The sequence below is a fragment of the Hylaeus volcanicus genome, chromosome 8 (assembly GCF_026283585.1).
Source record: "Hylaeus volcanicus isolate JK05 chromosome 8, UHH_iyHylVolc1.0_haploid, whole genome shotgun sequence".
Taxonomy (NCBI): domain Eukaryota; kingdom Metazoa; phylum Arthropoda; class Insecta; order Hymenoptera; family Colletidae; genus Hylaeus; species Hylaeus volcanicus.
This window is the reverse complement of record NC_071983.1, coordinates 1,762,150-1,789,349: the sequence shown is the minus strand read 5'-3', so window position 1 is coordinate 1,789,349 and position 27,200 is coordinate 1,762,150. Positions and strand designations below refer to the sequence as shown.

Genomic DNA, 27,200 nt, shown 5'->3' with positions numbered 1-27,200 from the left:
CAAAAGACGAATGAAACATCGAAAAGTACAGATCCCGGGGGCAGCTATCCTGCAATCTACGGCTGGTTTCATAGATCCTGAGTTGATTGGTAACAACCGAACCCGGTGGTTCGAGACGTGTATTCGTGGCGAAGTGCCGCGGAAGGTCGTTTACCCTTTCCGCGGAGGAATCTCTTCATCGTGAAGTAGCCGCCTGGACGTGGATTATCTTACTCCGTGTGCAATATCTTCGGCTACTACCCGCCAGCGACTCTCGAGTGCTTTCAATTCGATCGTCGACAAAGTGGATCTGATGGATAGTCTCGAGGATGACTCGACGTTTCCAGGGAAGAAAGGAGACATTTCATTTTTAGCCGGGGAACGTTAACGTGAAATGAATTACACGCCAGGGGAAAGGGGATTCGTCGAGTGGAGAGAGAGAGAGAGAGGGAGAGTAAGAGAGATTAAAGTTACCGCCACGAATAACGCGCTTTTCTACTTACGTTCCTCTTATTTCATCACAAACGCACCGCGCATCGCGCTTCGTTACTTCGTTATTATATTTTACATCTGTTTATCCAATTTAGGCTTGATTTTCAAGCTTTGAAACCCTCATTCTCGTTCCGTGTTCATCAACCCACCTGAGCAACGTTTGTCTACGAGCTATAAATACCTAACTTCCTTATACTCGAGGAAACACTCCAGCGATGTCTATGATATTAAAATATTTTATGGAACGTCATTTGAATTTAATGCTTTCTATGTGCACGGTGCTTCAACGAAACCACTGTTATTTGTATCGCACAGGAGTGCATACAAGGTGGAAATTATAAAACGTTACAGTCGAATATCTCCGAAAATATCGATTATACGCAGGAATATTTCAGAAAAACGTTTAAAACCTAACAAGAAGCTTCGAGTGCGAAATGAAATTCTAGAATGCCAAAGAAATCGCCACTGTTTCAAGCAACCTGTAATTTACCTGAACCGTGCAATAATGAAACACAATTTTCTGAAAGAAGCATTCCGAGCACCGCCGTTGGTACCCGCATGGGTACGCAAACGGACGAAGAGGTGCGATTGAAAATCGATGGAGGAGACCGCACGATGAAGGCTGACGTTCCACCGGCATCAACCGCAGACGGTGTCGACATGAATGCATAAACTCAATGGGTCATTACCGACAGTGTTTACGATTTCAATTACTGGCCGGCTGATAGCTGATCATCGCCGTGTCACGGATAAGGTTATTCGCATGCGGCAAGTGTTGTTACGTTGCGTTGTCGGGTGGTACCGACGACTCTCGATCGTCCCTATCGGTCGAACGATCAGGAAGTATTCCAAATGCTCGATCATCCGACGCTGGATAATTAAAGCGTACCGCGTGCAGCCACCGAAGGCGGGGTAAACTGGTTCGTTAGCGGGAGTGAGATCGCATAGTTGATTAGAACCTAACCGTACCGCACCGACGCGGTGCGCACGTTGAGAAAAATATTAATGACACGGCATAAATTAGTTACAGTCGATCTGCACCGCTTTCTCGTGGGTTTCGACCCTTTACGAGTTACTTCGAATTCGATTAACCGGAGCAAATTCACAGGTGTCGGTACGAAAACGACCCTTTGTATTAATCCTTTTCGCTCGAGAGGTGATTCACCGCTAGGTTTGATGCAGTAAATCTGCCAGCAATAATAATTAATTTCTTTGGAACTCGAAGCGTCGATAAAATGATTGTCGGCGGGGTAAAGGTGACCTGATTAAGCTTAGCATTCGTGGCAATAGAATGCCAAGAAAACATCTCGAGTTGCTGGTAGATATCAGAGAGAGAGACCTCGAGTGCATAGGGTTAAAGAAAAGTTTCATTCCAAGTTTTACGATTCTCGAAGAAGAAGCCACTCGAATTCATTATTCCTGGATAATCCAATTTATTCGAGAACGCGGGGAAAGTCCGTTCAAGTGAGACTAGCTGTTCAGAAATTTCCCAGGGAACGAAGGGTCGACGAACGATGAATTTTCATTAGAGGAAAGCGTTTCGTTCCCGACGTCTCGCTGTTAAACGGCCATTGGAAAAAAGGCCTCGAAGCAGGTGCAAAAGATCCGCGCAGACAGTTTCACTTCGAAAAATAGAGCAGCGAGAAGCCACGACTCGACGATGACTCAGAGTGGGTTTCATCCTGGGAAGAGTGGAGTCCTTGACCAGGGTTTCGCTCTCGTATAGAAATTAGTGATAATTATATGGGGCTAGCACCTGCACGCAGCAGCAAAAAACCCAGGACGCCCTGTCGGTCTTTTACCTTCTTTTCGCTTTAAGAGAGCCGTTCGAGGATGACTCAAGGCAGCATTAGGCAAAGTTAGCTCGATGCACGTACGATAATCCCGCGAAAATCACGATAAAATTGCAGGAAGCTGAAAGAAACGTCGGTTGAAAATATCGCGCGGGAAAGTAATACGCTCTCCTCCGAGATGGTGTAACTAATTTCCGTTTTCTGTCCAGTTTGATCGCGCTCGATCGGTGCCGCGGGGTCATTAACGACGATTTTATTTTGAATAATGTCAGGCTAACGAGTAACAGATGAGGCGGGAATTTATGCGCTTTCGCTGCTCTATCGCACTGAAACGTGTCGCCGATTATTTTTTGACCTCGAGTCGAAAATCTCGACTGGAACGCGAATGAAACTGGAAGAGGGTCTTAGCCTCCTATCAAAGTCGACGACCAAAAATATTCTTCGATAATTTATAAGCAGCGCGAATCTTTTTTAATAAATAATTCCTCGCGCCCGAGGCAGAACCGTTCTGGGTTTCGTTTGCATTACGCTTCGTTCCGCGGAGTTATTTACGGCTGGAAGCTTGTCAAATCTCCAATCGCTTAAAAACTCGGAGGAACGCCGTGGGCGTGAAAACAGCCCGCCGTTTCGGCTGTACGTATAATTTACACACGACGAAAACGCCACGTTCGTAAATTCTTGCGGTAATGCCACGTTTACGACTCAATATACCCAGAACAAATTCTGGACAACGTAAAACCGTGCGAGGGGTGGCTTTGGTCCGTCCAATATCTCTGCGTTTCATCATTCTTTTACGCCGCCACCAACCAGCTACTTTCGAATTCCATTTTACGTCCCGACTTTGACGTACGCTGACCGAAAATATTTGCCAAGTTGGCTGTACCGTGCAGAGGAATGCTCTTTTCGACGGAAGAACCCCCAAACATTTGCGAGGAATGTTTGTGGACGTTCGTGGAAGCACCTGTCCGACTTTTTATGGTTTGGTGAAGTATACCGGCCGAAAGGAGCCACCTGAATAAATCACTGTTTTACTTAGACCGAGATACACGTGGTAAATCTTTCTTTTGCGACGAGATATAAAATCTTGCGTGCAAAGGTTTGATGCCTGATGGTAGCAGAAAGAAATGATATAAAGGTACAAAGTACAAGAAGGTGTGGTGGCCCAGTTCTCGCAGGTGCACGGTCCGCCTAACTTTTCTATATAAACCATTCTCGACCGACCACCAAACATACCTCTAAAAATCAGATTCAGTACTCCGAAAATGGTAAGTGAACCGTGAAATTTCAATAAAATCTCCATCGAGAGTACCGAGATGAAGATCGTCGAACGGTCCAGGAACGGGAAATGTTCGTATGCGAATGGTACCCTGGATTCGATGAAGAAGCTTCGACGACGAGGGCAGTTTGTATCGGGAAGGAGGGATTTCCGCGTCTGAAAACGCGAAGATCCCCGGGAACGATACGTTGGATTGAATTCGAATGGCTTTTGGCAGCAGGCGTAGTCGTTATTCTGATTTATCGCGACCGTTCGCGCTGCCAGCGCCGACAGAACGACGTGAAACAATAAAGCCGGACGGAGCGCGATTCGCGTAGTAACATTAAATAACGAGACGGCCGTGGCCGTGAAAGAGATTCGATCTAAAGTGCCGGTTACAACGTTGTCGTAACAACTTTCTTCGTCTCCTTCTACCGCAGCGACCTATCGCTCGTCCGCTCGAAACGCACGCGGGGGAGACCTTTCATCGATCTATCGCCCCGTGACCGGTCCGACTCGCGCGTCGATGTTCCCTGGAAAACCGTACCCAGAACAAGCCTTTCCTTTCCGCGACCAATCCCTCGATCCTTACGATTAACAACGCAGAGTAACCGACGAAGGGTCGAATTGATTTTCTGGTTTCCTTCGCGATTCAGCCTATTCCACATTCGAGGCTAGATTAGCTCCGATTAGAAGTAGAAGATACTCTACTTACCTTTCAGCTGTGTCGACTCGATGGCGAACATGTTGAGGGCCAAAAGCTGGAGGAGCCGCGCCCCCGGAAGCGGCAGCGGCGAGTGCTGAAGAAGCGCTCGGAATTCCTTTAGCATCTGTACACCGGCCTCTTGGAACGTCTCCATTCTGAAACACAAATTTCGAGCTCAATAGCACCGACGTTCAACCCTGTCAACCGCGATGTTGAAGGATAATCGGATAAAAGTGGCCACGACGGTGTTCGTTCGATCTCTCTAAAATAACATCGCAAACGTCGCGACTGACAGACAATCGACTGGAATGGGAAGGGAGTATGAATAAGTGAAAAGCCAGCCGTGGCACGTATCAGTCACTCGGCAGGATCGTACATATTTCAGGCATTTTGGTCTGGATGAGGACATCGACCTCCATCTCGACCAACCTTAAAATATCGGAAGGCGAATCCGGTACGACGAGTAGTACGACCCCTTTTTTCCAAACGGTGACTCGTCGAAGCCTTAAATTAGAGTCGTCGTAATTCAGCCTACCCCAGATTGCGGATATATTTGAAATTCCTTCGTGAACAGTCACGCGTCCATAGAACAAATAGTATCGTCACAACGATCAAAATTTTATCGCGAACGGACGAAAACCAGTCCCGCAACGCGATCTTCGCGAAAGAGGGAACCATTCGTCGGCGCGTTTGAACTTCGTCCAGCGTTATTCGAGCTGCATTCTGCCAAGTCTGAATCGAGTTCAGATACATCAGACGTGATAATTCGTCCGGAACAAACTGGTACACTCTAGAGGGAAGCTGAGTCCACTTCAAATTCTTTGCCCCGACTCACACCCACATCCGAGGAGCTGTTCCTAATCGCGGCCTGCGTGCCACGTACTCGCCATTTTGGAGATATGCGGTGGACTACCTTTGCAAGAAGTGCTCGAAAATACCACTTATTCTTCGATTGTTTGTTTACTTTGCTGGGGTATTCAAACACTGATAGTGGGGGTTCTTGCATGCTTTCAAGTGGCTCGAAAATAACAATTCCGTGAATTTAGATCTCGCTGAGTTTAATACGAGAATCAACCAACGTAAAATAAGGATAGCTATTTTTCTTTGTTTTGGCGGCCTGGCTAAAGAGACTCCCACGCATGGAGACAGTCTGCCTATCGTTCTGTCGACGCTGTCCTGGAGACGAGCATCTCGCCAACCGTGTTCCAGTAATTAGCCATAACTCGTCTTATCGTTGTCCTTAACTTATCAGAGCCCGCCCAATAACGCCATCATTTTCTTACGATCGACACGGCCGACGCATTCCAGGGACGCCCGTAACGAGGCGTACGAGGTATCAGCCCGCTTCAATTAGAGTATCAAATTATTTATTTGCGAATTCCTCGATAAGACGCGTGGCGAGCAAAAACATCCGATGCTAAGCGAAGAATGCGCCCGAGCACGGGGGATTTAATTAACCGTCCCGATGTTTTTCCGGCACTGGAAAATTTATTTCACCCCGAAGGGTTCCTAGCTCGCCGTGCTCGTGCACGTGAACTTTGTAATTACGATTATTTTAATTGGACGATAGACCTAATATTACGACGCGGCGCTGGTAAGGAGACGCGTAGCAATCAGACCGATAAGGACTTCACCTAATTGGATGAATTGTGGTTGCGTAACCGATGAAATGATGCTAGATAATTCACTCGCGGCGCTAATTTGTTTTGCTTTCTTGTAAAGTTCTTCGGTAATGTTGCATTTTACGACGCGCGGAGGAAATAACGTCGCACGCGATGGCGCGTCGATCGCTTCCTCTATCTTCGACCGATAATTACGGATGGAAATCGAGTCGTGGCAACATTGGATTCGGGCGGGTCGCTTTCCAGACGTGTTGGTCCGCAGGGAAAATTCTCTTCGATCGGTTATGTACACGATATATTTTTTATTCTAAGCAAAGGAACTCGGGCCACCGAGGGGCACCTAAACAACTCGCGCACAGTTTGGTGCAATATTAAATGCTTGATATTAAACATTTTCCAGAAATTAATTTCCCTACTAGCGCGATCGTTAACCGAAAGTATTTCGCCAGACAGTGATGAATCATTCTCATAAAACCGAGAAAACAAGACACCTCGTGCTTTGCATGTGCACCTCGATGAATTGGCAATTAATTTTAACGGATGCTAATGCAGTTTTACATCATCATAAATTTTGCAACTCTCTGTGATAATGTGGGACTCTTGGGATACGAACAGGAAAGTTGAAGTAGACTGAATGTAAGAGACCCCGGGCCGCTAAGGTACTGTTAAACTCCCGTTTCGAACATTTATCACAGGCCTGACAGCTGTACGGTGAATAAACGCCCCAAAAAGTAACATTACATTTCATAAGATTCTACGGTAACGTAATCTATCGCAGGAAGAAAGAAACGTAAGCAAGAAATTAGTTCAAACTGTCTGGGAGAATGAACGATGAAAGCTAACTTGTAAATCGAGCTTATTCTAGAGTCGAAAGGCTGCAATTAATAGAATAGAAATTAATTTCCCTCCTAATACACTCGTCGATCCTCGAGAGTTCTCCGGACAGCGATGAGTAATTTTCAAAAAACCGAGACGATAATGGCCCTCGGCGTTCTTCGAGTATATCCGATAAAATGGAAATTAATACCACCTCTGCTAATGGGGTTTTGCATCATCATAAATTTGCAACTCTGCGCGATAATGCGGGACTCTCGAGACGCGAGCACCGAGTCGAAGTAGACCAGAATGCAAAGGACGTTACCAAGGTACTGTTCAATTCCCCGTTTCGAACATTTATCATTCGCCTGATCATAGGGTCCGTTCGGCGAATAAACGCCCCTTGGAAGCGTTGCTCGACTAATTCGCTCGATTACTGTTTCCGCGCTTTCCTCCCGTACCATGAAAAACGCACAGGGAGACCAAGGGTGCATTCGTTTCTAGGCTCGTAAAAGTCGTCGAAGCAACGTGCCGGGGCTGCCGAGACAGAGATTCGCGGATGATTTCGACGCTCCTGGGAGGATAAGCTCGCAAAAGGAGAAGAAGAAATTAACGACGATACCGCAGCGCGAGAACGGTCATCTAGCCAGCGTTGATCTCGCTTCGTTGAACTCGAATGATAAAGGAGCGAACGTCTGTGCTCCCGTGAGACCTACTAAACAGGCACCCACGGTAAACACAGCCGGAGAAACGCCGCTGAGATCTCACGTACCGGAGGCGCTATCTTTCCCACAACCTCGTTCTCCTCTTCGTGGCGCCGCGATGCATCTAACGTCTCAGTCGACCTCCCTTGGGTTACCGATCTAGAGAACTCTCGTCACGGCGCCCGTGTCTTTCAACCCAATTCCGACCTATCTCCATCAGGGATCGATGCACGGTCAGGTTGTCCCGCGCGCTTTCAACCATGTACGATTGCTCGATTAATAATGACGTTTTAACAGTTTTGATTACGGTCGAGTAAACATATCGATAGATCGACTTGTCCATCCATTGTTATATATATCCACGTTCGAATAATTTCTATTAAAATTGAAAGTAAACGCGGAGTTTCACTTTCTATATTTTATAATCGTTCAGGCGTTAGTCGTCGTACGGAGGGGCCATTGAAGACTTGGGCTTGATTCGAAACATGGTCGTAAAGCTACCATCTTTATTAAGGACCCGCAGCTACGCTGGCAATATTCCAATTTCACGATGGCCGTCGCGAGACTCCACGACCTCTCGCCTAGTCGGCTGTCTTGTTTATTTCAACATCGGGCTGTTTCGATCCTGTAACGGATCCACGGATCTCAGGTGGATCTTGTTACGCGCTTACAGCGCTTTACGGTAATAACTTTATCCGAGCGTTTCCGAAATGGCGGACTCACGACGCGCGACAACCCTTCGACCGGTTTACACGACTGTTTACCGAAGAGCATCGCGAAACGGCCTATCTATTAACTCTTTCAGGCACACGATTGTAAAAGAAAAATAAAATTCAAGCTGCGCAGGAGAAGTTTAGTCGTTTCAAAATATGAGCCATCAATGATACCAGGAACAAATGCAACATATGCAGTCGAACCTAGCCTTCTCTCCGCATGTATCAGCATAACGTGTTCATCTTCCGCATCGCTGCATACGCTTCGTTCAAACAGATGAAAAAATGGTCAAGGAACGAGGTGACTAACGCGCGCTATATATTCCGAGGCACCCGAATAGTTACTTCGCATAGCTGGAAGGCTGTTCCTGACTTCTCGAGATAGATCTGCAATTAGGACGTCGATATCTTATCGACTTCGACCACCTTTCGGTTTATTTCGAACACGCCGGCTGGCAATCTTCGCAATTACTCGTCGATCTTCGATTTATCCGTCGAAGGGGATGGCAACTCAACCATGCAACACTGCGAGTTGCAATTACACGCGAGGTACACAACGCCTTGCTGCTTGTTCCTCGCTACTTAGAGACGCTTCGCGTGCTATCCTCTGCTCTGACTTTCCAGCGACCACGTCGTAAACAGGCTGTAATTGTTAACACCGAAGGGCATTCTTCGTCGCACGTAGAGTGGCTGTTCTCCGAGCAAGCTTTATTGTTCTATTTCCGGCTCGCGCCTGGTCCGCGAGTCTCTATGCCAGAGGTCTCAGGTTTGATCGCACGTGGGAAGGACCACGGGTGATTTGCAAGGAGTCTTGGGTCTAATTGTAGGACTGGACGAGCTGGTTCATAAATATCCTCCTTTTGAGCGTGCATATCGTCGCTGAGACGAACGACAGTTTTAATTTTGTTACGAGATAGATGGGCCTGCTAATGAATGGAGTGTGATCGTCACACCTCGAGAAACCCTTGAGAAAAGTATTCAAGCGGTGCAATTGCAAACGAGTTACGAGAACTCTGAATCAGAGACTTCGCATTTTCCAAAGTTTCTCGAGAAACAGGAATCATAAACGAGTCGCGATCTTTTCTCTCTCGGCAGGGAACACCGGTCGGTGGAGAAGAAACAGAGATTCAACGACAGTGTGTCAAAGCACGCGCATAAACTTGCATCGATGGGACGATAAATCTGTTCGAGCGCAGTTAAACCCGAAGAATCGTCATACCGATGCACCAGCGGCCCACGAGAACTCGGAACTCGGCGGTCCGTGTGTGCGACGCCCGATTAAGTTTACGGCGCTTTGATAGACGCTAAAAACATGATTACCATGCGTCGTGCAAGAGTTACGCAGGCTTAATAAGGCTGCGCTTGCAGTGTGGCTATCGGTGAACCGTGCCAGCTGCGATAAATGCGTACTCCTTTCACGTTCAAGGCGCCGTCCGATCGTCAACAACTGTCAACGACCGCTTCGAGGCGCCTTCGCCGAGAATGGAAAGACCATTCTCACGACAGTGAAACTGTCGCTCACGGTCGACCAGCCACGAGCGTATCCTGCCTTTACGTACTTCCCTCGCGATTCTATTAGTTCAGTCGGGAGATACGTTCGCGATAACACCCTTGGCGCACCGAGATTCGCTCCGGAAGAAGTAGAGGGGCCCGTTTCGCCTATTGCAAGTATTACTCGTGCCTAGATTGCGGATGTAGATGGATGGTTCAGAAATTAATGTAGCGGTATTGATTTACACATTAAAAAAAAAAGCGTTCCCTCGGCTTCAGCGTCGACAGGTGCTAGAGATCAGTCGCTGATTCCGCCTTTAACAGCCACTGGGAAAGCGTACCTGTCGCGCGTTATTCGCGCGATAGCTGCGAAATCGAACGATCGTCACGGGTTAGGGAGCACTCGATCGAGCGAACGAAAGGTGCCAATGGTCGCAATGTAGCTGGTCACAGCCTATAAGGTCTCCTTGTGTGGGGTACTACGCGGTAGCGTTGGCATCCTGACCTTAGCCTCTTACTTACAAGACGACCTTACCGCGCTAAGGTGATTTCCTGATGTACGCTTTCCTCTGACACTACCAGTTACTTATCGAGAGAACTGGGCAATGGCACGGAAAAGAGTAGGCGACGCCGGGGGCGATTTATAGCATTCTTCGATCGACCTTTGCCGGGGATAAATTTGAGCGAACGCACAAGCGACACACGAAGATAACCCCGCGGCCAAAAAGGAGGCTTGCGTTTCGTCAATGATGAATACGCGTAAACGGTTTCAGAAATATTGGCGATAACGTTTTACCGCTATGCCGCCTGAGAATTATTGCCGCATTTCGCTGAGAATATAGCAAATGCGAAAGAAATGACGAGGTTTTGGAACAAGTACCAAAGAAGACGAAGGGATTTGGAAGATCGTTTGCTTCCTAGTTACGAAAGTGGTGTCATAAACGAAAGTTATGAAGAAGCAGTGGGGGATAACTTGGCGACTATTAGAAGTTTCAGTCAGCCACCGTACCCACACTCTCCCTAGAATAGCTACCGTCACGCATACAGCGTGTATACCCTAGAAACCCAAAGAAATACGAATGCTTCAGAGCCTCGCTGTGCATCAAACGCTACCAAAACACACATCGATCCCATGGAGCCTAAAAATGAGCCTAGCAGCTCCGAATTCGATAATCTAGCTCAGCGGACGCATCCTCCTCGGCAAGGATGCGCGCACGACTCGCGATCGAGTTTTTAAAAAATGGCGGAGCCCGCGCCGAGGGAAGTTCGAGGACGAACCGTTAGCGCGATTATCTGGCGATCAAAAGCAGCGAAGTCGAGGCTGGGACCGCGACGCGGGGAAAGCCCCCCTTTCTCTGCACGCGACGGAGAGGATAAGAGGTAAGACGAAGAAGCTGGAAACCTAATGCTCGTGGTACCGGCGGCCACGCCGTCGCTGGATCGGCGAGGAATGGTTATAGTGCCCGGCCCACGCAATCCGTGGGTCATGGACCATGATCTATGGAACACGCCGGCATGCCCCGTTATGCGCTAAAGTGCAAACTTGTTAGTCATAGAGCCGTTCGATGTCGATGGGACAACGCGGTGCTGCCGAGGGGGCTATGTTCGCTGCATCGACGCAGTCCCCGAACGACCAAGAAAGCTCACGAGGTGAATCCCCGTGTGTCCCTCTCCCGCCACGCTTCGCTTCCTCCTCGTTTCCACCTCGCGACTCCGCGATGGTACGCTTTGCGCACCGACACAGAAACACAGGCGCCGTGACACGGCGACCGTGGGTCGTGGGGATGCCGTTATGCCCTAAAGTGCAATTCTCCTTCTTCCAGCCGCTTCTCCCTCTTCCTACGACTTTCCGGCTCTGCCAGTCCCCGAGCGAGGTTCCATCGCTCGGGGCCCCAATTGTGTCGCTGACAGGGGGGATGGGCTACGTGGAACACTGATTTTATTCGGACCTCAAACGATAGAAGTAGTCGTTCGCCTGGGTACTCGATAGGTTGAAGTGGTAACCTTTGTTGTCGCCGGGTCGCGTTTGACCCGAGGGGAGAACGTCTCTCACACTCTAGGTATCCTTGGGTGCTCGACGATTTTAATTCTTAGCTGCTTGTAGTTTAATTCTTGGATCAAATATGACGGTGCTTCGCAACAAACCAGAAGCTTACTCAAGTCCACGACGAAATGTCGAAGAACAAGCGTGCGACAAAAGAAAAACGCATTGCCCGTGGTCTCGTTGATTTTCCATCGTTCGTACCTGGCATCCAATCGACCGGCGATGGCGAGCGAAGATTAATCGCCTATCAATATCAACCCTTCGCGATAAATATACATATAATGTACGCGAATTTTATCTCGACCGTGTGATCTAAATAGCTCGATCGTCGCCATTGACGTATCGCCGACACCGTGAACGAGATCCTACCGCGAAGATCGCTGACCGACACGATTGCTCGTGATCGTCGTTATCGTCGATACTGTTCTCCTATTATTAAATCGTCGGACAACGAGTTTCCATTTCGCGTAGGCGTCGATCGAGATACCATCTAGATTTATCGGATCATCGACTCGTTTCTCGATGAGATGCTAATACCGCGATGATTTCATCGAGGGAATTAATTGCGAGTAACGACGACGAGCGACTTGCTCTAATTAATTAACCGGCCTCGTAAATACCAAAAGGACGAACAACGAATCCGTAAATGCCAGCCGTTTCTACCATTCGAAGAAGAGAATAAGGGTGAAGGTCCTACGAGGACTCGTCACAGGTTCGTCGACCCCAACGGAGAAAAGTTCGTTCAACTTATTAATTTCAAGTTGTGACAGACCGTGTAAATTGACATTGGCAGCACAAAACTTGATCTAATTAAGAACTGTATCGAGCCAACGAAAGCGATCCTTTGTCCCGATCGAGCAGAAAAGATGGGCCTCGATATTGAAATCTCGAATAAAGGATGTCTCGAGTCGCCCCATAAATATCCTGTCATTCAATTTAGACCGTCCGTGGTCCTTTTATCTTCGCGTGCATTCACGCTAGTTTGACCGGAGAAAAGCAGCAGGACGAGCCCTTTGAGGTAACTTTTTGTACGGTCGCGAATCTTCGAGAAGCAGACTTCATATTTCCCTCGCGCTGAACAGGATACTTCGAAGGATATTAAAATTGATCATTCGAGTCCCTCGATGACACGCGATTAATCAGAGCAGGAGATATCGATCTCGAGTACGCGGTCGAAGGAATCGATCTGCTTTTAAACCGAAGAGATAGCGATGATTTTTATGTATTAGTCGCAGTCGCAATCTATTATTGTACGAATTTTACTTTATAAAGTTAAGGGATTTCGAGCTAATGAACTGTATAATAGTCGCTCTAATAATATGGAATACATCGTTGTTTCGAATTAATAAAGCTCCCATGATAGGAAGCAGGAAATGCTCGGCATAGAAAATGTAATTATTATCATTAGCGCGAATACGTGGATAAGAAGAATTTATACGTAATTGAGCAAGAGCAACGTCAAGGGCGTCTTGCGTGAGAAATAACGCACTGACATATGTTTTCACTGTTTCAAGGGTACCACAAGAAGGTTAAGTTATTAGTTCCTCCTTCTCCTCATTACTGAACGCGTGCAATGATAACTCTCGTAGGATTCTCTCGGAAACATTACTTTTTCCCATGCTCCGCTGTATCGTCTATGGCTGCGCGTACCTACGACTTACTTGAAACGCCATAATTATCGCTAATTGTACATTTAAGCCCTAATATGCACTCTCGGATAGCTTCGATAAGACATTCCAAAAATAACATCGCTCCGATCCGAGATTCTAAAGATTCTAAAGCAAATGGTACACCGAAGAATTAAAGAAAAAATCAATATTTTTAGAGTACCGCTAGCTCCACCACACCCAATACCGCGTAATTTCAAGTTAAAGGAATCAAAGCAGCTGGTATAGCAGGAAGTCTGTTTCAGAATGACACATATTACGTGTAAATCGAGCATGTCTTCGACTGGAGGAAATCCAAGAGGTCTGTAATAAGGTGTCAAGCCCTGGAGGCTCGTTATTATCGTCTACGGAGCAGATACCGAAGTAACTCGACTGATACGTCGAGCAGACAGTTACCCCTTACAGCCTTCCGCGTGGGGTACTCTTCCGTGTGTAATACGAGGGGATCTTTCCGAGAAGAGCTAACCATGCTTTCCAGAATCACATGAAATCGAGGAAGCAACGCTAATATTTCACCGGAGCCTCGAAACACACGGGCTTTGAAATTTTCTATTCAATGGAAGTTGAAATTTAAATTTTTCCCTAGCGACTATCCCCTTTTCTAAGTCTCTAAAAAATTAAAAATTTTTCATTTCTAATCACAACAAGTAAAAGTAACAAACTCCACGAAGCTCCGCGGTATTTTCGCAGCTCGTTTCCAAGGGTCGGGAAAAAGTGGCGGACGATCATCCCGTGGAAGAACCGTTCGAGCGGAGGTCTGGACCGAACGTAACGTTGCACCGCGAGTGGCTATGCAATTTTCGTTAGAAATTGAGATTGCGGGGTTAAAACGGATGCTCTGGAAAGCGGTCGAGCCAACCAGGGTCTTAATCAGCGGCTGCGCTCGCTCCTGGAGCACCCCAGATGCGCGACGATGCGCTTCTCGCGAGGCGTGCGTGAGCTAGGAAACCGATATGCCACGATGTTTGAGAATTCAGGACTGGCGAACGAGGATGCCGACGAACGGGAGCCTCCACGAGCAAACAGAGTTCGTAAACACATCAGCGATCCAACGGCAACGGACCTAATAAGCGGCCCACGCTGTATTATAGATGATCTCTTTATTGACTGCCATAAATCAGAGTTAAGAGCAGGCATTATTACTACCAAGTGCATTATCCAGTACGTCAAGAACCGGTGATAGAGTGGGGCCTGGCTGGCCATGCCAAAGACACCTCTGGGAGGAACTGAACGCCTGCTACAACAGGTAACTCGACCCTCCCAGGCCCCCTCGTAGAAAATAAATACAGTCAGACCAGGTCGCGTCGAAGTCGAAGGGACGCGAAATATATTAGGTGGAATGGATAAAAATAATACAGTGATTTATTCGCGATGCCTATTCAATTACGTTTTCTATATTTCTTGTTCCGGTTAGCCAAGATTCTGGCTTTGAAGAAAAATGAAAATTGACTAAACCTTCGACTGCCAGAAGCTTTCGACTCAACGGGGGCCCGAATTACGGAGATCTGACTGTAAATACAACCGAAGGGAGCGAGAGATCAACCTGTATGGCGCAGTTTCTCAAAGAACAAGGAGAAACATTTCTCGCCGAAAATAGCTGCTTGATCCAAGAGGATTCCTTCTCCCCCGTGGATGAGCGATTTTTCAATTAAGAGGTAAAACAAGGATTCCCTTCGGGGGCTGAAGAGCACCGACATCCATTATGGATTCAGCGTACAAAGCTACCTACGAAAGAGGGATGATGCCGTTCTATCAAAATGCGCATCCTATTTCGGCCAAGAGAGAAGAGCGAATCTCCAGCAGCTAGGAGGGGTCCAATCCTTTTGAATAAAAGGATCGAGGAGGAAAGTCTCCGATGTCGTCTAATCCTTGCGAGGGTCTGGATTTAGACGTCTGGACGTAATTATTTTTCAAAGTCTCGAATGAAAAATCGGGACTAGGCATGGCCAACATTGTCATTTAACTTCTAGTAATCAATCGAATGAATTCTCGATACTTCTATATTTTTTACCAGCTATCGTGTTCCAGGAAAAATGGGAGGGACGCGAGTGAAGATCGCGCGAAGATTCGTCACAGGTTCATCAGCCGCGCGTGGAGGCTGGAAACGGCTATCGGGATCTATCGACAGGCAACAGGAATCCAGATAGTCATGGCACGATGCATATGTGCAGTCGGTCGTTGAAGATGGCTGGGTTCTGGTCCGAGGCTGCGGTGTCCAAGGGTGTCCTTGAAGCGGGCGGGGTCGTCACTCGAGGGCCCCGCAGGTAAACGACCATCAGAATCCATGTGTGTTAGCGGTCGAGGCCTTATAGCGTATCTTACACTCGTACTACTTAACTTTCTGCATCTGTATATGTGACGTTGTTCTGCCTCCTTCCTTCTTTCTCTCCTTCGCCTCGTCCTCGTTCCGCCTCTCTTTCTCTCTCTTGCTGCTTCACGCCGACGGATAAAAGAGGCTACTGGCTCCTCTTACTTTACAAGTGTTACGAAACGACGATCCCTACCTTCTGCGCCGTCGCGAAACCGATTTATGAGTTTAATTACCGCGTCGTTACGTGTGCCACGGTCCTCCGTGATTACCGGAAGTAACCTCTAAGTTGAGGAAAAAGTCGAAGGACGATTCTAAACGTGAAACTTGGTCCTGCAGTTGCAAAATCGCTGGAGGAGACCTTCGACCAGCTCGCGGCTCGTTTGGACCATAAATTTCCGAACGAGGCTGTCCGTGGAAGCGTCCTCGGTATTATAAAGCGCCAGATAAAGACGCATCGCGCTTAATGATAAATGCGACCCGCGACACGACGAGGGGGTATATCTCGACGCGGTGGAAACAGTTCGCGAAAGGGCATGTTGCATAGAAGTCGTCCTTAAGGGCGTATAACTCAAGAGAGCAGGACGATGCTCGGTCGGTAATGAGCCAAATCCATTACGGCACTCGCAAGCAACAACGCAATGCAACAACACCGCACGAATCAGACTCGGATCGAGGCTCGAGAGCTGTGGCTACAGAAATCAACCCTTCAGGGTATGGATGGCATAGAATATTCACATGGAGGGCATTTACATAAAAATAGTACGTAATATTCTTAGTTTAAACGTAATATAACACAGTACGATAGAACAATTTATTGTGATTTTTGTTCGAGAAGATATTCGAACTCTTATGTGCATCCAAATTAGTAAATTAAAATTCTGTATTTTAATCTGTAATTGGTGATAATTGGCCCTCGCAAAAATTAATCGTACGTTCCCTTAACATGTTTTTCCTATTAAAAATAGTACAGAGAGTCTCCCGATGGTCGCAGCTCAGAGAATCTTAATCCGAGCCTGCGTAAGATTCCTCATAGACCCCTCTCGACGCTCCTTTTCCCTCCCCCGTGAAGACACACCGGTGCGCACGTCTATGCCACGCACGTATCGCGCGGTTAACAACCACCTAACCAATGGCACCCAGTTCACTACCAATTCCAATTACAGATCGTAAGTATATTCCGCCGGAGCCCGCCGAACTGACAAACCCTTCCCTGCGCCCGCTCCACCCATCGGCATCTCCCCCTATTCGCTTCCTGATCGCGAAACCAATTATGCCCGGGAACTCCGCGAGCAAAATGAAAAGTTTCTAAGGCCCGTGACCGGCGAACTGTGATCGTGCCGCAGGAGAAGCCGGCTAACGAGACAGGGAAACGCGTCGACGAAACATCCACCGCGGCTCTTCAACGTCCAACGCGACGATTGAATCGTTTCTGGCTTTCCCTTACAACGGAGAGTGAAAGACGAGTTCCTTGTCGCCGATAGATACGTAGGAATCAGCTTATGTTATGTTATTATTATTATTATTATTATTATTATTATTTTTTTTTTTTTTTTTTATTAGTGCTATCTACAGTACCACAAGTCGAGATTGCTCCAAGGTTTTTCAAATTTCACTCCCGAGTTCCTTATCGAGGACGCGACAAGGTGTTGGAGCGAAGCTTAAACGGTGTCCGGTCATATCGACGCGACAGGCGATTTTACGGCTATCGCGTATGACGCGTCGCGACAATTAAACGGTGCGCGAGGCACCGAGGCAAGGTCGTTACGGTCTGGACACCAGGTACACACAAGGGGGAGGATCAGGGAGCGTCGGGTAGGCTGGGTGAAGACGGGACGGGACGCGGTGGCCGGTGGCGCCACGCAATTGTCAATTAACATTTTTACCGCCGTGCAAGAAAACACGAAGTTACGTGCTGGCGTACGTGGCCACTGGTCGGTCCACGGCGAGCTCGACAGGGTTCCAGGGATCACGAGCGAAGCCCGCTGAGGAACGAGGAGAGAGCAAACGCGGGAACCAGCGCGACGAACGAGGACGGAGGAAAGTCGCGGCGGAAAGGGAGGAACGAAAACAACGAATAAAAAGAGGGAAAGAATCGAGTGGATACATTTCATTATGATTATGTGCGCAATGGATTGCTAATCGCGAGGGCCTCCTGACCGCGCGCCGCAATCAAGTTGCGTCGAGCGCTTCTTGCCCCAGCCAATGGAACTCGTTTTACTTTCCCAACCGAGGGTATTGCTGTCGAGCAAAATTTTCCACCCTCTGTTTTCCGAACAAATTTCACGAGAGACCGAGATTGCCTCCGTTCCGTTAACATTGGTTACCCCCAGAAAGTGAATAGGGAGGGAATCTCGTTAATTCATTCAGGCGAGTTGCTAATTATATAGCGAAGCGTTTGGCTATCTTAGGAGAATCGTACAATATATTCTTCTTCCTTTACTAATTTAAATTTTAGCTACTTAGCTATTTCATTCTGCCCAGTCTGCTCGAGACTGCTGTCTACCCTGAAGAATTCGCCGTCGATGCCCACCGTTGGAAATGGGGTGATATTTTCAGATTACTAGCTCTTTATTACATTCCACGGCGTTCTCATGGCACGCTTAATATCACGTTGCGAGAAGCTGCGATAGCCTCGAATATTACATTTAATAAGCTAGTATCGAGTTCGCTCTCCATTACGCGGAATACATGATGAAATTTTGCTGCCACGCTATTTTTTCCCCCAGTTCATTCTAATGGCACGAGCTTCAGCGTTTTCGCTCACCTCTTCGTACCTTACTACCTTGAATAATTTTCGCCTTTAACATCCCAGAATATCCCAAGAAAAATCTACCGCTCGACACTCGAGAAATTTCTTATAAATCTTCGTGAATCCTGAATCAAGCTAGCTTCGCGCAATCTTAAATGCAAAAGGGGAATGACAACGTTAATAGCTTAAACTGTCTGCGAACTGTCTAGAATGACCAACGACAACTCAAACAGATCGTTTTTACGCGAGTCGACGTTGCCAGTATAATTCCGTAAACCAGTGGCACGATAACCAACGCGAAAAAGATCCGCGAAACATAAAACAGAGGGCTACTTGACGCGTCAAGAGCGACGAATATCGCCACGAAGGAAGGTGTGCAAGCGTTTTACGAGATGCAAATGTCGGGCAGTCGGACAGCCAGTGGACCGCACCATCGGCTCGGCCACCGGTGAGCTACACCGTGTGCAACCCTCTTCATCTTCTGCTCGCTCCAGCGCGCGCTGTGGACTAGCTACAGGTCTCGAAACCGCAGCTCAAAGTTACGGAGATGAACGAGACAGCCTACCGATCTCCAACGGGGCGTAAACATCGCAAACTATATGTATATATATGCAGCTCCAGCGACAGCCTTTTCGCTCCTTTTCCCCGTGACAATGTCGAGCTGGCGTGTCGATCGGTGATCTCAACGCCGTAAACTTGCACAACCGGGATCGATCGCGGGAGACGAACGGCGGGACGAGTGTCTTCGCCGTGAGAAGGAAACGACGAGACAGGATGACGGTTTCGAAGAGATTTGAGGATGATATCGCGATAGAGCCTGACAACTTCGATTTGCGAGCGCGTAAATAATTAACGATGTTTACCAGAGAGGAAGAGAGACGAGATCCAGCGCGAGAATTTGATCGCAGACGAGATATCAACAGGGCATTGCTTTTATTGCAGCTTATACCGATCGACTAACGCTACTATTCGAGTTGGATGTTCGACTATCGTTAGATCCCCACTTCGGTATCCCAATTTCACTTACTATTTCTCACATTGTTCTTCTAAATTAGGTGACCCCTAATTCATAGATAATGTATCTGTAGGAATCTAAATGAAAAATGGGGCAAGGGAATACGAACCGACGATCAAAGAGATGGAACAAAGAGATGGGGAGAGGGAGAGAGATTACAATACTAAAATCGACTTGTCTTCCATTTCGCGAGACGTTCCCGAGCAAGACCAGCGCTGAAACTCGAGTCAAGTGCGCCAGGAAGCAGTGAAAGTAATTTCGAAAGGCCAAGGTCACGAGCAGTCACCGAGGAAGAAGAATAATCCATCATTATGCAACGACACAGTAATCGACTGCACCGTGCAAACGTGTACCGTGCTCGAACCGATCAGATTTTGAAAAAGAAAAGAAAAAGATAGACGCGAGCCGGCGCAGCATGCGTCTAAATTTAACTTCCAGTGGTTGGGATTCTACGATTGCTAATTGCTCGCCGCTAATTACCGAGGAATATTTCCGGAATAGCCTTGTCTATGAGTGACCCTTCGTCTTATAAGAAGACCACGAGCATCCTGAAGGGTTGGACGCGAAAGAAAATTGATGAAGATGCAACCAGCGATCCTTCTACGAGGGGTGATTAATTGCAGAACTAATTTTAGAAAATCGGCGAACACTTCCACGCGCGATGTGGCCCTGATGATAAGTAAAATTATGAACCGAGATAGGAACTGTACTTCTTGCTATTTGACATTGAACGCGAGACACCTGACGACGTGTAATTGGATAGCGTTCTTTGAAGATCATCCAAGTACGAGTTCGATACTTGAGCATACCAAATACCAAAGCAGGATTGCTTGATTAATTGGACGTTGATTAAAGTGAGATCAATAGCTAGTATCTGCCGCGACACTGGCGAGCTAACAGTAACGCAACGACAGTATCGAAACCTCTATGGCGCAATTAATAATGGACTAAGACCTTCTGTACAGCAACCAAAGTTACACACGGCAAGCCCTTTGAGATAGGAACCCCCCATTATAGCTCCACTGGGAGCCATTAGAACTTTGCTTGCATAATAAACGACAGTACATGGTAGTATTATGACCAACCGTGAACATACGGTGTGCACGCTTGCTTGAACAAACTTAAGAGAAGTAAATTATTCAAGTTCAACGAAATAAGTGTACTGGCGATATATACACAATAATAAAGACAGAGATTCGCGACATTTCATACGAATAATAGATACAGAATAAAGAGGAATTTTTATTTTTTAATTTCTACTGACTACTAGTATTAATCAAATTAAAAGATTTGTAGCCACCGGAAGAGAACAAACTAAGGCGTTCCCCAGGCTTTGAAACGCACAATACAGTGGGTATAAAAATTAGCGATGTTTCACGGAAACACGTTAAACTAACAGTACGCGGTTAGCTCTCCAGGGATATTTACGCAGGAAAACATAACAGTTACCAGGGATTCATTGGTCGGCGCACGGATGTGCAGAAACATTGTTAGACGAAAACACGACTTGCAAAACGCATTGAGAGTTACACATCGTTTCCGCAGGGTGTATTAGCCTATTGACTGTGCGTTTGAACACCGACAAAGCAGAATATTTCGTTTCTGTTCGTCTTTGCGTTTCAAAAGCCTCTATTCAGAGCCTTTATCGCCCGGATGTCACGCGCGAAACGTAATTGCTTCACGACTGACTTAAACGCTACATTTAAGGACGCATTCTAATCTAGCGTTTTGGAAAACTCCATTTTTTGGGGGATTTTCTTATAGTTTAAAACTTTTAGAAAGAGCCCGTATATGTAGCTACGAATGTTTGATCAATTTTTAAGTAAAACGTTTAAGTATAGAATGAATTGACTCACCCTATCTTGGTATTTAGCTTCCCATGGACGTGAAGGTAAGATGTGACGAAACGTTTGTTCACCTGAAACAAAATACATAAATTATATCTTATTCTGGTTAGTATAATTAACATACCAGAATAAAATATTAATTTACATGTTAGACTTCTCTACGTTAGAAATTGAACTACTTACCTCGACACTACTCAATTGTGCCAAATCTTCTAAGTCACTATGAGACAATCTCGTTTCGTTGGCAGTGGCTGCAGTAGTTGTACGACGAACTCGTCTTCCACCAGGATGAAACCAAATTTCCCTCCTTAGTCCTCCCCCGATGCTGTTTGCACCTTCTTTTTCTTTCATCCTGGCTCTTTCCTTCCATTCTCTCTCTTCTTTTCTTTTCCGTTCCGTGGATTCGTACTGTCAGAATTAAATGTATACTAAATCTCTGCATGATTACTTGTATATTTCTAATGAGGACAGCATAGTGTATGGCGTAAATGAGAGCTCATTTTAATCAATAAAAATTCTGTTCTAAAATATCTATCATTCGTGATTATATCGATGTATAATTTCACTAAATTTTGTATTTCGAATAATCGTATATGGTCGTTCAAGTTTTAAAGAAAATCGCAGAGTGTACTCACGCATTATTTTCGCAATTCTACGAAGAATCTTTTTCCTAGCACAAATTCACAATACAATATCAAATTCTGTAGACGTTTATAAAGAGAAAACCACCCAGAAAACTTTTCGACACGGTTTTTATTTCGAACAAAACCAGAAAATATTCTTTAGTCTGGAGCGTTTGCACGATCTTTTGGCGCTAAGCAGCCATTGGCTCGTCTGTCTGCTTGAAACTTGTCTATTACGAACAAATGGCGGGAAAATTCCGTGCGAATATTACAAACTGATATTTTATCGATCTCATTGAATTAAAAGCCGTTTTGATACTTTTTATGGGTGATTTCTTCTTTAAAAATATTTACAAAATTGGATATTGTTCAGTAAATACCGTAATTCTAATAATAGTGATAATGTAATTCTACTTCCAGATTGGCGAGAGGACCGGAAATTCTACAAGGACCACCCATTGGATATTGGATACGAAAGAAAAATTTTGAATTTGTCAAACACTGTAATCTGTACATCAGTACTTTCCAAGCTGTCCCTAAAATCTCTCAAATACTACAAGCAGGTACAAACATTGTATTTCGACGCTATAAAAAGCTTGTAAAATGAATGTACCTTTGTTTCAGTGAAAATTTAAAAAAAAAATTGCATGCTAATGTCGTGTGTGACATGGTGCTGGTAACTACTAGATACAGTGCTTTGATTTATAGCAAATACTATAGCAATATGTAGTGAACTATACTCGAACTATATATCTTTTTATAGTCTATTAACAATGTACAAATGAAGTATTAAAATTTACTATTTCAAATCGTTAGTTACGCTATCGACTTTACTTAAGCATAGAATGAATTGCCTATTCGTGATTGTAACTGTGCGAGAAATATAAATTTGATATGTTTAACTAATAATCGTAAGCGTGCGACGAGGCTTATGATGCGTAAGAACATTGATACGAAAAACTAAATGCACGCGAAACAAAAAAAGTATATTAGATAGCACAGAGAACTAATTTAAGCTTTAATTATAACTGATATCTAAAGAAATCACACCAAGTATCGAAATTTACTTACATAATGTAGATACTGGCGGCAAAACAAAATTAAAATATTATTAACGTTAGTATTAATACACGTTTAAATAAACTATCTGAACATTTGACGTACCTTTTTTCTGTTTTCGTCGAACAGCGCTATTAAACTCTCTCTTGCGGAATGGAAAGGATTAGATGCCATAAGTGATCGCATGTAATAATATACCGCATCCAATTTTCGTCTCTGAAAATGAAATTCAACTTTGAAATTTATTCATTTTCTTTCTCTCTTCGTTGAATTATTAACTATACTCTAATAGTACGTACAGCATAATGCGCTAATAACGCAAGCTGATTATACGGCCTGCCATTCTTTGGGTTAAGTTGTTGTGCTTTTAAATACCACCTGAAAAATATGTTAAATTCCGTGTAAAAAAAAATGCACGTTTCAATAGGATGGTAACGTTGTTTGTCATCGACACTTACTGCCTAGACTTTCCGTAATTGTTGGTTTCATTTGCTTGTTCTCTGTATCTCGCCAGGTCACCCAAAAATAAATATATTTTTTGCGCGCTCACTAAAGCTAAACCCAAGATCCCAAGACCTTTAGGTAAAGTTGACGATGCAACGAACGTATCCAATTTAAATTCATATTTGGCTTCAAGGACAGTTAACAAATTTTCTAAGTATATGGTACCATCGTCGATAATCTTCATCATTATTTTTTTATAATGTTCTCGCCCCTCGGAACTTTCTTTAGGCATGCCTTTTCGCAGCATTTCAATCATATTATAAAAAAGTATTTTCCAAAAGTGTTGTTCAACATTTTCAGTTTGGCAAAATTTGATATCAGTCTCAAGCAAAGTTTTCAAACTTTCTTGTAGAAAGTGCCGTATGTACAAAACCCTTTCCCAATTTGTTGTCAAACCACCAGAACTTAATATCCATTGCAACTCTTTATCAGCGCGTTCTATGTCCAAAAGTAAATAATGGTTTTTGGCTGATCGGAAACTATCGGAGCAAGGATCATACCACGAGGGTCTTGTATTACCGAATTGGTCATTTGTCATATATGGTGGCGGCACACCTTCTAAGTGCGTTCCCTGAAAAGTATGGTGTGCTGAAGCAATACCTCCATGTGACTGGAACACAGGCACATTTGGGCTTTGAGATACGACTTCATTTTCTCTTTGAATTGCAGCTCTGCTATTGGGTGAAGTAACAACGATAGGTTTATTGGGATTATTGGGATCGAATAATGTCCTTTGCTGTTGCAGTCCTTGTTGTCTTGGAATTGGATGACTAGGTGGTGATTGGCTAGTATCAGGCAACACTAGAACACCTGGTGGTTGGGAGTTACTGTATCCGCTAGGAGATGTTTGATGTGTTGCCGCATTCAAAGTTGTATTTGATAGCGTAGCGGCATGAGAGGAAACATTAGGTGTTTGTCGTCCATCGTCAGAATCGCAAGCTGACATTTTTCTCCCTGTTCTCCAATTTTCATCTAAATACCGATCGGACAATCTATGTCTATGAAGATCATCAAAGTTTCGACTGCTACCACGGTAATTCCTATCTTTACTAGATTCACGACTACGTTGTATAATATTACGCCTTCTGTGATCATATCTTCTACTGCTATTACTGTTCTTTTGATTATTGTTATAGTTATCGTTTTCTCTATTTTGTTGATTGTTTTGCCGATCGCGACTATTAACTCGAACTTTATCTCTGCTGTTGCTCCGATCTGCCGCATGTTTCCTGTCACGCTTTTTTTTTTTACGTCGAGTGTGACCTGCTGTCGAGGTTTCATTGCCTGACATATTGACATTCTCACGCAAACTTAATACAGAAGAACTGCGACTCGCCCGCTCGGCTTCCAGTTTTTCATTTAATTCAACTTCTTCATTCCAATCAAATGGGTGATCCGGTAATGTATTTAATTCGGTACTAAGAGTCTCAGTTTTCGATGGACTGACGCCTAAATTTTGTTGACTACTTTTCTTTTCCTGTGCTATATTACGTTCGGGCGCATTATTACTCATCCGTTGCGTGTGTTTGCGGTGAGAAATCGAAGACGGAGATACTCCTCTACGATGAGTGTCAGGTGAAGTTTGACGTTTACTTGCACTGGATGCCGAAGTAGTAGGTGACACCGCCGGTGGTGGTGGCATCAAGGAAGTATCAGCTCGACTTAAGCTTTCCATACTAGTATACATAGTGCTATTACTGCCACGACGATCGTAAGACCTTGGCATGTATTCTTGACTTGGTGTATGAGACCTGGAACTTGGAGCCGAATATTGATCAGGCGTAACACATCTGAAAATATTTGTTGAACTCTCCAAATCTTCCGGTCTAAGTCTACCTCTACCTCTACTTCGTGCTGGCACTGTATTGGACCAGCTAGGTTGAGGAGGTAGAGGGCCAGATGGAGGTAAATTTTGCATTGTTTGAGAATGTTGCATTGCAGGTGGATAATTGTAATTTGAGGATCCCTGTAATGAATAAATGTATATTTAATAAATGTTATTAAAATTTTACTGAATTTCTAAAGGTGGTAAAATGTAATTATATTTACCTGAAATGTAACACTACTACCATTCCATGTATCTTCTGAAGGCAATGAATTTGTTGATGGCAATGGTAAACCATTATCCATAAGATATTTTTTTTGTAACCTGGGTGGTAAATGTTCTATTTTTATATTTTTTGGCAAAGTATCTTTCGTACCACCCCATTTGCCTGAAGGAGGTTTGCCTTGAAACTTTTCCAGATGTCCAGCGGGTTCAACACTACGCGTATCTCTAGTGCGGTTAAAATCATTCACATGATTCATTGTTACAAAAAGAGGTTCCGAACCCTAAAGAAACGAAGATATTATACATTAAAATGGAATTATAATTCTATTATCTAACTACCACATCGTAATTATGTCGAACCTGTCTAACTTCACGAGAATTATCTTTTCGATTTCCGTAACCTCTGCTAGACAAAGGAGAGTCTGATCGCCAGCGCTCCTCGTTCTCATTACCATGACGATTTCGACGATTTCCCGAATATCTTTTCCCATGATCGTCCCTGCCTTTACTTCCGCTTTCATTATCTCGTCTATTATGACCACTCGATCGATTACGATGACTATCACTTTTATAGCTACGATTGGAATGAGAATCTCGATCTTCGCTGAGTTCTCTGTCTTGATCTCGATCCCAACAACCTTGATTAGGAGACCTGAGAAGTAAAGATAATAATATTTTTAATTGATACATAATCTCTCCCTGATGATAAAACAAAAACATTTTTTAAAGACTCACCTATTTGATGTATCCTGTTCAGCCAATGCTTCTTTTACTTTTTTAGGTATATATAATTGTTGTTCTGGCTTCTTAGTTTTCTTTCTTAAATCTCCTGAATTACTATTTTGAGAAGAACTCGGTGTCTGATCAATATTTGTAGTAGTTCTGTAGTTAATATTTAGATCATTCAATTTTTCTGTTACATTTTCAACTTGAGAAGATGGTGAACTGTTTAGCATTTGATTGGATCTATTGAGTTGTGATTGCTTCAAACGATGTTGGACGGAGCTAGACTTAGGTTTCTCCTGCGAGAGATTCTCATTATCTAAATCATCTGAAGATCTACCAGACTTGCGAAGAGGTCCACTTCCTGGCCTATATAAAGCTTGAGATGCTCTATTACCTCCACCACGCATTCCCATTGATCTATCCTTTTCCAATTTTGTATTATCTGAAATTCATTTATATCTACTTTTTAAAATTGTTTTTCAATATCAGAACAAATACATTAAATTTAATTATATAAAAAAAATATGTAATTAAAAATTGTTATTGTAAAGTCATATAGGAACTATACCATTTTATTGGAAAAAACTTTTAAAAACCTACAAAACTCTATAAATTATATACATATATAATTACGTAGTTTTTGCTCCAAATTTCATCAGAAGATAACTCCATTTAATATGAAGAATGTTTGTACGTTTAATACATTTTACATCAATTATTTATTGGATTTTAGACACAAAATGACGAAATTATATTTGTATATAATTATCAAATATCAGTAAATATGATGTTTTATTAATAATAATAATTCAGTAGTGGTTGTTGACACTCTTGACAGTAACTACAGTTACAATCAACTCACAAAAATTAGATATAATTGTTATGTAATCTATATCTGTTTTAAACAATTTCACATCTGCTAGACGAGTCTAAGTGAAATTACAAACTACGCTAATTCTAATTCTTACTCTAATAAAATTTCACAACGTATCAGAGCATAATAATCCCTACTGTATTTTTAGGTTAGCTTGTTT

At 44.5% G+C, this 27,200-nt stretch overlaps 1 protein-coding gene across 2 annotated transcripts in view; it reads right to left on the bottom strand.

The window, feature by feature from the left end:
- The window catches only part of LOC128881450 (telomerase-binding protein EST1A-like), a 112,209-nt gene that overhangs the window by 84,425 nt on the left and 584 nt on the right, over positions 1 to 27,200 (bottom strand). For both annotated transcript variants that reach the window (XM_054132489.1, XM_054132491.1), the window contains exons 2-10: positions 26,176 to 26,608; positions 25,801 to 26,092; positions 25,440 to 25,721; positions 23,345 to 25,356; positions 23,186 to 23,264; positions 22,992 to 23,102; positions 21,388 to 21,612; positions 21,214 to 21,275; positions 4,235 to 4,380 (exon numbers count right to left, since the gene is read on the bottom strand). In XM_054132489.1, the coding sequence (XP_053988464.1) occupies positions 4,235 to 4,380; positions 21,214 to 21,275; positions 21,388 to 21,612; positions 22,992 to 23,102; positions 23,186 to 23,264; positions 23,345 to 25,356; positions 25,440 to 25,721; positions 25,801 to 26,092; positions 26,176 to 26,608 (3,642 nt within the window). The remainder of the gene's footprint in view (positions 1 to 4,234; positions 4,381 to 21,213; positions 21,276 to 21,387; positions 21,613 to 22,991; positions 23,103 to 23,185; positions 23,265 to 23,344; positions 25,357 to 25,439; positions 25,722 to 25,800; positions 26,093 to 26,175; positions 26,609 to 27,200) is intronic.